The sequence below is a fragment of the Tuber melanosporum genome (genome assembly GCF_000151645.1).
Source record: "Tuber melanosporum whole genome shotgun sequence assembly, scaffold_65, strain Mel28".
Lineage (NCBI taxonomy): Eukaryota > Fungi > Ascomycota > Pezizomycetes > Pezizales > Tuberaceae > Tuber > Tuber melanosporum.
Window position 1 is genome coordinate 401,731 of NW_003299112.1, and position 16,830 is coordinate 418,560.

The 16,830-nt window shown below is 40.2% G+C and overlaps 1 protein-coding gene across 1 annotated transcript; it reads left to right on the top strand.

Moving 5' to 3' along the window:
- Window positions 1-12,813: 12,813 nt before the first annotated feature.
- Window positions 12,814-15,977, top strand: GSTUM_00010045001 (uncharacterized protein; the record flags this gene model as incomplete). The annotated part of the gene is made up of 5 exons (XM_002841030.1): window positions 12,814-12,988; window positions 13,054-13,644; window positions 13,768-13,871; window positions 13,930-15,840; window positions 15,921-15,977. 5 exons carry the CDS (start codon window positions 12,814-12,816, stop codon window positions 15,975-15,977), a joined length of 2,838 nt encoding a protein of 945 aa, XP_002841076.1.
- Window positions 15,978-16,830: the final 853 nt, after the last annotated feature.

The following is a 16,830-nucleotide window of genomic DNA, read 5'->3' on the forward strand; positions in this document are numbered from 1 at the left end:
GAATTGTACAATGGTCGTAGATGTCCTTAGCAGGTGAACAAATTCTCATTGACTTAAACTCCTCACTCCTTTTCCAAAGTTGCCAAAAGCCAGAATGGGAGATACTTACCCCAGGGTTCAACCTCTGGAACTCCCGATAGAGTCCACGATAGGTATAGAAGGAAGGTAAAAGAACCTGATTGTCCAGCTTAACAGTGATTATTACACTACCATCTTTCATAGTTCGTTTATATCTTCTTGTGGCTACAGTTTCCCCTGAATCTTCCTTTAATGCCTTAAGAAATGACTTCATCTTTTGAGATATCTTGGTTGAAAGGGAATGGTGAGATGGCTTATTGCTATGCCCATGCACAGGAGGAATCGGATCTTGGGTTTGCTGCAAGTGCTTTACTAGAGATTGTAGATGATAGCGCTCTAATCTCCAATACCAGGCAAAGAATTGACGACAAACTGATCCAAGAAATGGCAGTACATGATGATGTCTCATGAGACGCTGGGAACCTATTTCACCTTGGTTAATAACTGGAGAACTTACTTGAGCAAGAAAAGAACGCTGACTATAGCTTCTTTTATGATTTACTTTAGTGATCTCCATTGTAGCTGAGATCAAGTAACTGGCAAGCAGTTTTCTTTGCTTGAGTGGCATAGCATAGTTGGACTTTATTCAACTATGCAATTGGCCTACTGATACCTTTTTACTACATTTCAGTGGACAATGACAGACTCTACTTAACTTTTATAGATAATATTCATAATTATTATCCTAGTTACTACTATCAGACTATCTGTATCTCTTATTCCAAACTTGATGTACATACCTTTACCTCACTCAACTCATCAGAACTCATCTTATCAGAATATGCATCACTTAAGTAACTGGACTCGGAAGTACCTTGTTTACTCTTAGCACATTCTGAGTCTATAATATAATATCCTTTATCTCTAACTTTGGGAAACTTACTATCACTTTCATTATTCCAATCGCTATTATCTGAGCTCAACATTATAACAAATTTAAAGTTGGTAAGAGAGATTTATAGGGGAATTGAAAGTATCAATTGAAACAAATTGAGAACAGTAAAATAATATTGTAATAGTAATAGAGATGGAAGAGGATTACAAAGCTAGCCTTATTCTATAGCAATTAGAATTCAGAAATTAGGGATTTGGAATAGGTTTGTACTTTCACATATTGCTTATTCATCATCAGGATTTAAGAAGTACTTCATGCAACACATTTTTACAGAAAAAGTATCTTGACTTTAATAACAAATAATACATGAACTAAGTGCTTATTTGATTTAAAAAAAGGTTCTACATGTGGCCAGAGAGCTGTAGTTTTTTTTTTTTTAAAAAAAAATCATTTTTGAGATATTTCATATTTTTCTATATAAAATATGCTACAGAGGTTGTTGGAGCTTCTAGAATATTTTCTGAGCTATTGGGAGTATGCTCTAGAGGTCTATCTAAGTGGTTATACCAATAGAAATCTTTGGGGGTTGAGTGCCCATATGCTAGTTTTAATAAAAACACACTCATATTGAAAGCATAAAACAAGAAGCTACAGGCATCCTATATTAAATCTAAATTGAAGTAACACTGTTGTTATAGTGGTAGATAGTCTCTCACTATTTCAAGTGTTATTAACAATTCCTTTTTTTTTTCATGTATTTTCCTTCTACATATTCTTGAATTTCATGATAAAACCAATTCAGATATAGGTCCAGATATAATACCAAATCCTGTTCTCCATATTGTACTTCCCTATATTTATTAGCCTTTCTTTGTAATTGGTTTATTTTTGTTTTTACTGTTTTGATAACTTTATTACTAGGTTTTCAATTGAATTTAAAAAATTTAAAAATAAGGTAAAGTCAATGAATGGGTATATATGACAAATAGACATCCATTCTATGATATATTTAAATATATAATATAAGATTTATATGATAGTATTCTAACAAAAGGCTAACCATTCTTCCATCGTTAAAAAAAAGGCCTTTAAACCCTGAAGTATAGCCTAGAGCTATTTAAAAATATGTACAAAACATCAAACTTTATTGCATCGCAAAAAGCTTACCTCTAAATCCAATAGGGTAGTGAAGGGCCAATTGGAGCACTGGCTGGCTGGAGATATTATTGAAGTATACTGCACTGTAAGATACACTATGCAGTCTTAATCTGTTTAAACCCCTCTGGAAATTGAATTACTGCAAGGACTGGATTAGTTGAACAGTCTCCTTAGATAAGGACAAGACTTGACGGACTTACTATCATTGATGACTTGGAGCCTTTGAGGGTTAAGGTTACTTACTCTACTGAGATCATATGGTTCTGGACATCTTAACTGTGTACCAAGTAATTTAGAACAGGGGACACCTTGGCATTCAGCTACAATTTTATAAAGTGTATGAATGTTCAAGTCCTGGACCCAGCATAGTTATTTTTAATTTAGTCAAGCTACATATCACATTGTCACATAATATTATAATATAATATAATGCAATTAAATTTCATACAAGATTCTGTATTGTTAACAGCTACTATACACTAGGTTTCTAAGGCTCTGTTTGGCGGGAACGGAACCATTCAGGAACGGTCCATTTCAAAATGGTTGCAACAGGTGAAATGGAGCACTTCTGTTTCGAAACGGTTTCTCTTACCTTCAATTGAGAATTTTTTTTAACCCCTGTCAACACTCTATAGGGCAGAGTAATTTTGAATACCATACCCTAATAAATCTGCTTTTTTCTTTTTCTTGTAAACTAATGAAATAAATTCTATATTATGTGCAAATCTCTCAGTCTCCTGTACAAAAAAAACTATCTTATCTTAACATTCGTGAAAACTTCTCCCTTCTCTAAAGAGGTTTCAACTTATTCACAGATACCAAGATGGACGAGCATTCTCCTCAATACCAGTGTGTTACCACTTTCACCATACTTATCATAATTGTTTACTAATTTAAAATAGTAGTTCACCTTTGAATACACAAACCTTGAGCGATAAGACTCAATCAATACAGTTAGACTTGGATACTACTGCAAGTCAAAATACTGCATGTATACTACCAAGTGGGCATCAACCTGAGTGTTCTAACCACTCCTGCGAGATTGAAGGTAAGTTAAATATCACTATAGTTACTATGATAAGTTCTAACATTTTTTTCAGAAGATTTATCCGAAATTCGTGTTCTAGACCCCTGTGAAGTACCTTCCTCCTTTACGGGAAGCAAGCAGAAAACCCGCAAGCCTCGCCGGCGTCCAGTTGAATGGTCTCCTGAAATGACATCTGTGTTGTTGCGAGAACTAGTTCAAGCTATTAGGACTGGAAAACGATCTGATAATGGGCTAAAGATGGAAGTTTGGGATGAGATTGCTGAGACAGTTCTTCTGATTGCTGGACCTGGGGCTCCTGTAACAGGTGAGAGATGTCAAGGCAAATTGGAGACCTTGAAGAAAAAATGGAAGATGTGGACCAGGTTGAAAGATTTGAGTGGTTTTGGGGTTGATCTTAAGACTGGTGCGGTTACTGCACCAGATGAAGTATGGGAGGAAGAAATAAAAAAACAGCCTGGAATACGAGAGTTTCGTGACAAACTACTTGCAAATGCAATTGAGTTGGCGGAAATCATGGAGGGAGTTCAAGCAACAGGTGGTCATGCAATCTATCCTGGCCATACAAAATTACAACAAATCACGATTCCTTGGCCCCTTAGGTCAGATCTAGCAACTCAGGCTGATCCAGGGCAGACCAGCCCTGATACAAGTCCTCATCAACATAAGCGGAGAAGACTAGCACCACTGGGACATATTCGACAACCTCCAAGGAGTGTTTCTGAACGGCTGATCACTGCTGTGGAAGGGATGGCCACTACACCAATTACTATTGCAACATCCCAATCAGTTGTTCAGCAAGCTGTATCAAAGCTTCAACAAAAGTATAAAGGAAGACCAGGGTGGTCAACACAAGATATTGTTACTGGATATGAGCTTTTTGAGAACCCAGTTAAGGCAGAAGTGTTTTTAGCATTAGAGGAAGGTGAAGATCAGGAGCTTTGGTTAAGAGGTCAAATAGTACGTTACAAGGCCTAGGAATTCTACAGCAGTTAGTCTACTGTGACTGGTTTTGGTATTGTACATAATCAAGCCACATTTGTGTTGCACGTTTGTCTTGATCTTGTTTCATCTCTCCCATATCTTGTGCATCTCTAACATTTCCTTCATCCTCCTCCTCATAACTTGGATTTGATTCCTCAGAGTGATTGATGTTTTCCAAGGATGAATCAGCATCCTGGTAAAATTGATCCTCCTCTCCATTTGCCCGGTGTCGAATAAAGTTATGTAATGCACAAACTACCAATATAAGTTGAGCTTGTGTGGTAAGGTCAAACTCTAGAGCTGTATTGAGAATTTGAAACCTCTTCCGTAAAACTCTAAAGATACGTTCAATAACATTTCGTAACTGAGCATGACGTAGGTTGAAAAGCTCTTCCTTAGTTCGTGGACGTAAATGAGCTTGTGCTTGCTCCCGCAGATGATATCGTACTGTACGGTATGGTGTTAAAAACCCAGGACGAAGACCATATCCTGCATCTGCAAGATAAACTGTATTTTCATGTCTTGGAAATCCATGAATCACAGCATTTTCTAATACTCGAGCATCATTGGCTGAACCCTCCCAGCCAGAACATACATAGAAAAAGTACATATCCAAGCCGCATCCAGCAAGAACATTTCGCGAGAGGGTACCTTTCCGGTTACGATAGGGACCCTGCTGGTTTCGTGGGACATGGGCCAAAATGTGTGTCCCATCAATTGCTCCACGAACATCCTTAAAATTGGACATCTTTCACCAATTTTTCCGTATTTTTGCACGAATATTGTTTGGTGGAAGATGTACAAATGCTTCATACAGAGGCAGGAGAGCCTTTAGAACTTGATGAAAATAGCTGTAAAATAATTAGAATAATAAACATTTCATATATAAATATTATAGTGCAATTAATACTAACCGTGAAATTGTTTCTCCACTATGCTGAAAGTGTTCCTGAGCTTCCCTATTTGTAGCTCCATGTCCAATAATCCATAAAAACAATACAAGTTGTTCTTCCACAGCTACTTGACGTGTAGACACCAGTAATCCCCTCTCAATTACCCAGTCTCGAAGGTCTAACAATGTTGTAATTGGCATACAAATAACCTCTAGAGCACGATGAGGATGTGCTTGCAGGATTTCAGCAGTATAAATCATTCCAGTTCAAATAGATGTATGAACAGGTTCTTTAGAGAGGAATAGATGAGAATAGAGAGCAGAGGTAATTGCGATATGAATCCGTCTTTGAATTATGGCTGTATGAATTGTGCTCATATTGGGGTGAGACGCCATCTTGGAGGTGTATGAGTTGTTTTCGGAGGTGCCAGTGGAAAATATGATGTATAGGGAATAATCTGGTTATTATTTTTAATTAAGATGTCTTTATACATTACAAATTTTTTTTAATACAAAACTAGCCTAAGTGGGGGACCAGCTACTGTTGCAAACCTAGTTGCCAAGATCCACTTTGGAATGGAACGGTTCTTGTTTTTCTACATTACCAAACACTGGATTTACTCCAACCGTTTTGAAACGGAAGGAAACGGTCGTTTGTATGGGGGAACGGACCAGTTCCGTTCCCGCCAAACAGAGCCTAAGATATGGCGATGAGATTTATACTTTTTAATACAATAGACTTGTACAGCTCATCTCCATATATTGCCTCAGTTTTATAATCATTTATCATTCTCTTTACCTGATTTGAGAACTTCCATATCAAATGATTTGAAATCTATGTTATTGTCTCAAAAACCAAACGCTTAAGGGAAGTAAATGTATACTCACAATGTTTTCAGGTATAGTGCTTCATAGCTCTCCAGAAGTACTCTATAAAGTTTAACTCATAGTGAAATGGTGGATAAATAAAGGACAAGATGATCTGTTGCTTCAATGGCCTCTTGAAGTTCACCTTTTTGTTCCTAAAAGTCAGGTTAGAATGCAAGCACCGCTCATGCAAAACAAGAACCTTCTTTAAGATACTTGGAATTGAGCTTAGACTTATCTGAAGATGTCTTAATAGTGCATTGTGTTAGAAATTGTGGCCTACAGACTGGCCACAAGCCATGCTCTGTTAATACTGTCTTTAATCCCTTTGGTACTCTACTTGTAGTTACCATTAATTGATATCAACCTCCATCTAGGTATTTCAAATTCACAATAAATGCATTCCACATTAGTTTTGCTTATTTCCTTGAGTATTCCAAATTCATCTTGAATACCCTTAAGGTATCGTCTGTATACTTGACATGATTCTTGGTATTGTCTAATATGAATAATACCTGAGAGTCAGGAAACTCTGCCTCAAGACTGAAATAGTCCTGTTCTTTATTTGGTCCAAGAGTTTTGCACCATCCTATCAAATATCCCCTCCACACCTTAGAATCTCATAAATGGTACTTCCATTAAGTCTTCCTATAAAAGTAAGAAGCTCAGAAACATGTAAACCTTGCTCTAGTTCTTTCTTGCAAATGGGATTATTTTCTTCATAAGTCCAGATACACCGCTAGCCATCATTTGCATTAAATGTGCATTCATCATAAGTGACCATGATTACTGCTTGCTTCTTACTATTGAGAACCTGCAGTATCTGTTCAGGCTCCAATATTGCGTCTTAAAGTATGAGGCAGGAATTGAATACCTGTAAGCTAGGCAGGAATACCTCATTGTGATAGGTAATAACATTATCCCATTCATGACCGTCTTTGTATACTCCCTTTCTCACCTCATTCTACTTGTAGCCTAACTTGAATAACTACCTGTGATGAGTTCAGCTAATAATCGCTTTTTAAATTCATCATACACCTCTTGATCCTGTAGGGCCAATTGGTTAGTCCTCTGCCTCTATCCAAATCTAGTTGATTACTTGTGCCATTTTATAAGAGTCAATATTTGCAAAGATTAACTTATATCAATTTACGGTTATAAAGCTCCAAACATTCATGTAGCGAAGTAGAAAACAAAACACATATAAAAGAACCACTTACTTTGTCCTACTGTAGAAGTGTATTCTCTTACAGCTAACAAGGTACTCTCATAGTTCAACATACTAATAAACTTTAAGTATTAATATTACCTTTATCCTCCACTTCATTGGTATTTGACCCAAGAAACCTTATCACGCCTACATCTTCATATCACTCGGCCAGCTGACTAGTTATCTTCTGCTACCTGCTTGGCCAGTTTCTTCTTTGTTTGTAGCAATTTCATCCCTAGAAGTGAAAAGGCCTACTTGTCTTGAAACAATTGCAGTTTTAGAAAGCAGAATAGATGATAATATTGTTGAAAATAGGTACTACTCAGTGATTTTCTCTTTGATGAAGAGTGAGAATAGAGCACTTTTATGATATCGCATAGTGACTTTTTCAAGATCTCTAAACATTCTGAGGAGGCCGTATTTTGGGGACCCATACGTTGAGGCCAATGCTAAAGGGTCTGTGAAAAGAGTCTTGCACTGGTGTTAAGAGAGGATAACTCGCATGATTCAGGAGTTGTAGGTAGGATTTCATAAAATACATATTTTATATTTTCTGACCGTATTTTACACATATTATAAATTACAAATAATACAAAACCTAAAATCATATGATAAGATTAGGGTTATAAGGGGAGGGGAAAAAACAAAGTGGGGAGTGAAAGGACAGATAGACAACACAACAAACAAACAATCAGCTATGGGGCAAAATAAAGATACTCAAGTTTACGATGCATTTGATACTTTACAGCCTGAGTATAGTAAAAAGATATGTATGAAAACAGTAATATACCTGGAGAAGAAATTAGAATTAAAAAAATGCTAACAAGATTAGGAGAAAAGACCGAAATAGTAAGGTGCCGGGCCTGTGGAAGAAGCTTTACACATAGTACAACCCGTCAGTACGATCACCTTTCAAACTGTACACAGTATCAGGAGAAGGTAGAGGCGATAAATACTAGAGATGGCACTACAGATAGCAGAATACTTTCTTGGCAAATGGTATTAGGTACAGCAATCCAAAAACTACGGCTGATAGATAAGACCACTGCTGATAAAAAGTTCACATTAGTGATATACATGAACAACCTTTGATTTGTCCTCACCCAATCATCCTACCCTTTAGACAGTTTCTAGTTTATCGCACCAGCTTATAAACCTCCAAGCATTGAATCTCTAAGAACCACTCTATTGGACAATACATATACTCTGACTAAAGCTGAGGTGGATGAAATTCTATGCTCTAATTACTTTGTCAATATTATTTTTGATGAAAGTGATAATATTGTGAAGAATAGAATTAGTAATATTTCTATTCAGACCCATAGAGGAACATTTCACTATTGTTCCGAGGATGCGAGATCAATGGCTTTTACATCACAAAACATTACACAATGGGTTATGAATAAGCTGAATAGCTTACTACATGGTGATCAGGAAAGGATTAATAGCTTTGAGACTGATACCTGGAGTACCATGTTAGGTGTATGGAAGTTACTCGAAGAGGATAACAGACTCCAAAAATCACGACCATTGGTGGTACCTTGCGATTCCCATAGACTCTAGTTACTGACAGGTGATATCCTCGGCATTGAATACTACAAGGAAATCCAGTGATGTATAACTCTAATTATTAAGGCCTTTTAATCTTCACACAAACTGCTCTCTATTTTGCGTGAAAAACAAAAGATTATTTATGGTAAAACCAGTGCCTTAATTCTTTCGGTTATAACACGATAGAATATGCAAGCCCGCGCAATCAATTCTCTCTACCAGAATAAGGATGCCTTCAAACTCTATCTTCTTAACACCGGTAGTAGTATTAATAATACTATTATTGATCCTTTGAGAAGCTGGCTTTTTTCGAATCAGGTGGAAGAGCTATGAGATTTAATTTTACCTATCTATAACCACCAGCTATTTTGGGAGTCTGGGGATTCACATCTTGGTAAGATTGTGAACCGGTAGCTAGAGATCAGAAGACACTTAGTTGGTACAAGCCAGCAGGTACCTCAACCTGCTACCGGGCAATTGGTTGATCTTTTAGACCAGCGCATAAAGCGTCAGGTCTGGTCACTTCACTGGGTTACCCACTTTCTTACCCCTCTCAATGTTCAATTTCCAAGCACTATCGAGCAGCAAAATATAGTTTTTCACTATATGAATCAGTTTGTCCCTTTACGAGATATTGCTGTCAGAGCACAGTGAGACTTTTTCACCTATCGGGAGAGATTTGATCCCTTTTTAGCCTCGAATACAAGCTGGAAATTTGAGGATCTACTTACTTTCTGGTATGCACAGCAGAGCTTCACTCCGGAACTTGCAAATATTGCTATTCGGCTATTCCGTACACCTGCCAACTCGGTTCCAAGCGAGTGCTCTTTTTCAGTTCAAAATTCAATTTACAGCAAGTTCTGCAATTGGTTTCAACCTGCATAGGTCAATAAACTTACATTTCTTTACCTCAACCAGTGTGTCCTAGACAGAAAGCCAACAGAAAAGTATCGATAGTAGGAGCAAATATGGGAGAATGAACTAGAGCTTGAAGATCAAGTTCTGGATTTTTATTTTTATTAACAGACAGACTCCATAGAAGTTGATCTTATACAAGATACTACTCCTATATTTTCACCATACAATTCTTAGCTAATAATGAGTGTATAAACAACTAGACTCTGAGATACATGATTGTCAAGGTTCAAGGCCTACAAGTCCAGCACTGGTAGGCCTGCTGGTTGATCTTACTTTACCAGATACCTGTATGTTTATTCTGTTTTCCTACCTGTATATTACTTCCTAGTTACAATTAAAAGATTATATACTAACCTTATAACAGCTAGTAATGATCCTTATTCCATTCCTCGAGATCCAATAACTTCTTCGCTGAAATAATCACATAAGCGACAATGACATGGACATTATGAGTTTGGCTGGAAGGAAGTGGTATTCTGTCAGCCAGGAGCAGGGATGGAAACTAGTATGGTGGAACTCATCCCAGTCAGTAGTGACAGAGTAGGCTTAGGAAATGGAAGAAAAATAGGGGTAGAAATAGGGTGGGAGGAGGAGAGCAACTTACTGTTCCAAGAAGAAAGGGCCAAGGAAGGAGAGCTAGATCTAAAAGGGTAGTAGAGGTCTGAGGAAAAGTGAGCTGGGCCAGAGCATGTAAGGGAACTTGAAATAGAGGAGAAAGGGGACAGAAAAGAGTATGGGCATGGGGAGAGGGAAGAAGGAAAAGTGTATGGGAGAAGTGGAAAGGAAAAGAGAAGAGGATGGGATGAGAGGATCAGGCCAAAAGGGAACAAATTGGATATGGGCCGATGATCATGCTGGTACTGCTGAGAATTTGATTGGTTCTTTCTCAAATTTTATTATAAAATACTGTATCATGGAATATAATACTATATTTTACAATAAAATACTATAAGATACAAACCAGTAAACTTACAACCACAAACCCTAGTTGTAGGTTCAAGTAGACTGTCAAATATTGTATGAGAAAGATGCTGGCTGTCAGAGTATTTGATATGTTGAGCTTCTTAGCTCTTTCTTGCTTTAACACAAGCTCACTATTCCTCAGAGTTCTTTGTGCTGTGATTAAGAGGAATAGGCATATCCTCTTGTGCCACCTGCATAGATAGATCGACGACATCTGGCATAGATGTATCAGCTAAGTCCAGCATATATGGCTTAGGTAGGTCAGATGTAGGAGTATTAGTTGGATCAGGCATACGTGTATTAGCTAGATTCGGTATAGGTGTATTGGCTAGGTTTAGTGTAAGTGCAACTGACACTACTTGAAACTCTAGCTTTAGTAGTATTAGTTTAACATTTTACAAGATTCAGAAATAAGAGTAAACATATATAGTGCACGATACCTCTCACTGTCACTCACGAAATGCTTATATCCAAAGAGTTGATGCAGATGGCATATCTGTTCGTGGCCTGCTACGCCTCCATGGGGTTGACATTATTGTATCTGAAGATAATAACTTCAGAAATAATTAGATCTTATTGTGAAAATTGAGAAAGCTTTGAAAATAGATAGAGTGGCAAGTAGTATTGACATAAAAACCATTATTTCACCCTAGATTTACATACACTTTCTTTCTATGATATCATATCTATGATATGTCATCATTTTAACAAATATTACCCTACCTAATATCTCATGTGACTTGACAATTAAGACAATACTAAGACCTTACTAGGAATTGAACATAGGTTCATTTTTTGTGCTACCAAGCCATCCCCCATTCCAAATTACTTAGTGCACAGTTAAGACGTCCAGAACCATAGCACTTTATCTCCTGGACTGACAAGACAAAGGATGATAAGCAGATTCCCACTAATGACCAAAATTTCGCCGATGTGTATTCAATTAATCTAAATTCACTAGCTGGCTGAAGGGGCACTGTCGACCCGGCATTGCGCAGACTTTGGACTGTACGAGTAACTAAGTTAATATTGGCTGTGTGACCACACCTACACCGATAATCATTGAAGAATACTGGCTGGGGCATCACTCCGGTATGATGGCGGGTCGAACACTCCTTAGTCATTGGGCCTCGGGAACTGACAGGGACAGCACGAAATTTTCATTCTCTGCCCGGTCCGGGAGATGATGTTGATAATGGGACTGTTGGGAAGCGTTTTTACCACCTTTCCCATATTGACTCGATCGACTGCCGGCGCCGTACCGTACCTGAAGTGTATGTGGTCGTACCGTGGTTCAGAAAGGGGCAAGCCTTTCACGTTTCACGTGCAAGCGATGCGAACAGGGCAGTTGCGGAAACTGTTGGCCCTATCAACAACAGCGCTGGATCTTGGGCTCCGCAAATAATCCATCAGTTCTGCTCCACCTGAATGTTGTTTAGACTAAAGCTTCGAAAGAGAGAAGAACCAGGCGACTGGCCAGGCTTGTTCATGGTATCATCCCGGTATCGTGGAACTTTGCCTCCAACCAATGTACTGTACCGGTACTCTGGGTGCTGGGGGCCTCCTCAGAAGAGGCCTCTTTTTTAAAATTCAAACCAGGGTTTAGGTTTCTCGCAAACACAGGGTCTCAAGCACAAGGACTTGGCAGAGTCTGGTGAGTAACAATATATGAAATACAATAATAATATTATTATTATACAATACACTGGTAGCATATAATACGGCGAGAGTTCTTGTGCGGGGCCTTGAAAGGGAGCCGGTGACCTGTCGTGTGGTTGGGGGTCTTGTAGGATCACTTGTATCCTAGTATGTGTTAGGCGGTTAGCCATAAAAGCAACCTCTGAAGAGAACACATCACAACTGTCCCGATCTCCATTCCTACGGTAAGCCTTTGACTTCGCTGTCCTAGCCCGGAAGGGATCACTGTTCGGGGGTTGACTTTTTTTCATCGTTCTCGTTGGCTGTGGTATCATACTGTACGGCCTGATCTGTTGGCTTCGCCCTTCTGCTCGTGCTGCAAGCCCAACAGCGTGTTTCGCTTCGTGTCGCCGCTCGGGCCAACGATACCGGTATCATACCTACACCCTCCCCGTGAACCTCCACTGTGTCCTGACAGGTTTAAGAAGCCCTTATCTTAATAAACCTTCTTCTCACTTCATCACCCCCCTCCCCCGTCTAATCTATATTCATCAACTTCTACCTATTTTAGTTCCTATACCTAGCAGGTCCTTCAACAGGACCCTTAGTTGCTCAAATTTTTATCTACACTCTTGGCTGGTGAAGCACGTGCGAGAAAACAAATCATTGCGTACATGGCTTCGAGTGCCTTGGAAGGGTCCAATGGCACTGGCCTAAGGGATCGTTCAAAGGGAGATGGGAAAATGGAAACTTCGACCGCAATAAAAGAGGTGGAGGTAATCGAGAGCGTTGACAACGAGGACGCTTTAAAACCGGGGAAAACTTTTGGCCGGACTCCCGACGGAACAAGTCGGTGCCCGTTCCCCCTTTGCTCGGAATAAGCTTTTCAACTAATTTCGAGTCAATCGCTACAGCTTTCGTTGTTCCCCAGACTCATGACATGGTCTCTACTCTACTTTCACCTAGACAGCCCAAAAATTTGTCAGACATTGTCATCCTCGTTATTCTCGCCATCCATATCGCCCTTTTGTTTCTCCTTCCGCCGTCACTACAGTCGCCCATTTTGGGTTGTCTCTTTGCCCTTTGGCGAACTTCGTATAATTTCGGTATTGGTTATCTGCTTCGAAATCAATCGAATCACAAGCGTCTAGTCTGGTGGGCGCGGAAATCTGGTATCTTCGATGCGAAGCAGAACCCTCGCATCTGTGCACTTGTTAAACACGAGATCGAGGCAAAGATATCTGACGAGGTCAGGAGCGGGGATTATGTTTTCGAGAAGGCCCCCATAGAATACAATACCTGGTTGGTGTTCAGGAGGGTAGTCGATCTTGTCCTTATGTGTGATTTTGTGAGCTATGTGCTATTCGCCATATCTTGTGCACATGTACCTGCCGGAGAGGGATGGGGGTTAACTGCCGGGCGGTGGATTGGCGGGATTGTCTTGTTCATGTTCAATTTATGGGTTAAGCTTGATGCTCATAGAGTTGTGAAAGACTACGCTTGGTGTAAGTTTTCATTGCCGTATTAGAAGACAATCTTCAGCAGCTTAAGACCTCTGGTCCATTAAACATTGTATCTCCCAATTGGGATTGGCAGTGCTAACAGCTTTTGGTACGGTTGAAAATTAGACTGGGGAGACTTCTTTTTCTTGGTTGACCAGAATTTGGCATTCGATGGTGTTTTCGAAATGGCACCTCATCCTATGTATTCTGTTGGGTACGCCGGTTATTATGTACGTCAAATTTTTTATATGAATTTTGTTGAGGCACACCAGCTGACTATGGGTATAGGGGATATCTCTGATAGCAGCATCATATCCGGTCTTGTTTATATCACTGGCTGCCCATGCCGCACAATTCGTATTTTTATCGGTTGTCGAGAACCCACATATTGATAAAACATACAATGCTCCGGCGCCTCGTCGTAGATCAACACCACCTCCTACCAGGCCTCTCTCTTCTGATGGGAAGGAGTCTTACACTGCAATTTTGGCGGATGATTACACTCATGCCGTCAAGGAACGCAAGCTTCTCGGGAAACTCGACATGTTTTATAATACACATCTGTGCACGGCTCTCCTTGTTTTCTACTTGGCGGTGGGTGCGATGGTGACACCGAACACACCGATGATCAAGGTGATATTTTTGCTTCATGCTTTTGGGTGGAGAGTTTGGCATACCGTCGGTATCGGTTCGATTCTTGTTGGGCAGAGCCATAACAAGGCTTGGTTCAGACATTTTTTGAAATTCGGCCAAACAAGGGAGGAGGCCTGGGATCAATGGAAAGGACTCTACCATGTGTCCTTGGTTATGTGCCACACCTCCTTTTTCATTGCCGGGTGGAAATTCTACAATCTTCCAACCGGGCAAGAAGGGATGGTTCTATTTAGGCATACGCTGGGAATCTTACTCCTCGCGCTTCAGATGTGGACCGCCGCTTCGATACACGAATCACTCGGGGAGTTTGGATGGTTTTTTGGCGATTTCTTTTTTGAGCAGCCAACACCACATCTTACCTATTCTGGAATTTACAGGTACCTTAATAACCCGGAGCGCTTGATTGGCAGCGCAGGAATTTGGGGAATAGTTTTGATCACTTCTTCGCAGGAAATATTCATGTTGGGTCTATTCTCTCACGTTTGCTTGTTGCTTTTTATCCAATTTGTGGAGCGGCCGCATATGGAGAAACTTTATGGCAGTCAAATCCGCAAGGAAGCCGGTGTGGTCAAGACAATCAAGAAAGCCATGCCTCCACCAGTCGCTGATGGCGTGAAATCGTTCCAGGGGTCAATTGATAAGGCCCTTGCAGATGTTGGTGAATTCATTGAGGAGTTTTTAGAAACTGCAAAGCCTAAGCTTACGCAGGGTGTCATGGGTGTGGTTAAGGACACGCAACTGCTTATTTCGCACTACCCTGCTGATCTGTCGCTCACGTTCCTCGCGGACGGTCACGCCAAATACGACGCAAAGAAATACTCGATCGCCATTTTGAATGCTGTTAGAGAGACCAAGGATGGCATTGCAACAGGCCTATCTGTAGAATTTGGACAACCTATCAGAATTGTCTGGACTGCCCCTGTTAACCATTCAAGGTTAGATTGGATCGGGCTCTATAGAATTGCCGATAACGCCTCTCGAGAGGTTACGAGGATCGCCTCTATGGGCCGCTGGACCGCCCTCTGCAAGGACGAGTACGATACCGACATTGCGGAGAAAGGAATCATAAGCTCTGATATTAAGACCCTTTTTCCTGAGAACCCTAACGAGGAAATCCTTACGGGTGAGCTGGAGTTTGGCGGAGACAAGACCTTCTGGAGCAATGGAGTCTATGAGTTCAGATACCACCACGACGGAAAGCACAAGGTTATGGCAATCTCATTGCCCTTCGAGGTCATCATCAATAAAGCACCACTTGCAGCTGACAAGACTGAAGAAGAGCATTTCATTGATATGCAGGAGATGCAAGAAAGCGTTGAGAATTACTTGTTCCCGGTTATTGTTAGGTGTTTCGATAAGGACCAGGATATAGCACCCGGCGATGTCGCGGATGAGTTTGGTGGCCTAGGTGATGGAAAGTATGCTAAGAGGATTGTGTACGCTGTCAAGGAAATGTTTGGGGTTGATTTCGCACCAGAGGTTGTCCAAGCCGATGGAAATGTCAGACGCCTTGCCTGGAGGATATGCAATGCAAAGAGAGTATTGGTAAGTAATTTATTTATTTATTTCCCTCATACTCCAAATATCATTCCATAAGGTCGACTAACTAACTGGATACTTGATAGGCTCCCTTCAGCATGAACACCTCCGGCACCCCTTCTCCATTTGCGCCTGAACGTTAACAAGTTATGGATGCCCACATTTCTTTCTAGAAAAAACTAGGGGGTACTTTTTTCGCTTTAATACCCTGTATGAGGGAATGTGCCTTATGAGAATGGACGGTAGCTGGTTAGCGTCAGCGGATTATTTTATTTTATTTTTATTTTTATTCTTTTATATTATTCTTATTTTTATTTTCTTGTATGATATACGGATTAATTCCCTTTGGTCCGGTTTAGTGCATGCGTGCGAGAGGAGTGTCTGGGGGTTGTCATGACAATTGGATACACCAGGATTGAGACAAGTGTTGAGTAGAGTTATGGAGATGCATGTCTTATGGGTCTTTGGTGTCGGTTTTTGTCTAGTATCATGGAGAGGGAGTGTTGTTAATCGACTGCCTACCAATTTTTTATTTTTATTTGGTTACTTTCTTTCTCCTTACGACTGTTCAATAATGTGGCGAGATTGAATTGTCGATATCTGGCTACCATAGCATCCCAAATAACTGAATCATGTGCTAGGTATCATAGCCCAGAATTTCTTATCCGGGCAAGGGATGAAAGAAGAAAAAACACAAAAGGTGAGTTGTTTGGCCCTTCTAAAAAGTAGAAAATACTAGACCCTACCAGAGGGGGCAACTCGAACGACATAGCGGCGCACGGTTAAGTTATTTGAGATTCTATAGTATGCTATCCTTATCCACCCCATCCCATCCCAGCATTATAAAAAGTGCTACCCAGACACAAATACTATGGAGGAAATAAACGGTGGGGGCAAACGAAATCATCCAACATCACTCACCCCAAAGAAACCTCCCCTCCTCCCACCGTCCATCAATCATTCTCCCCCCGTTAGGAGCACTCTTCTAGTGTCCCC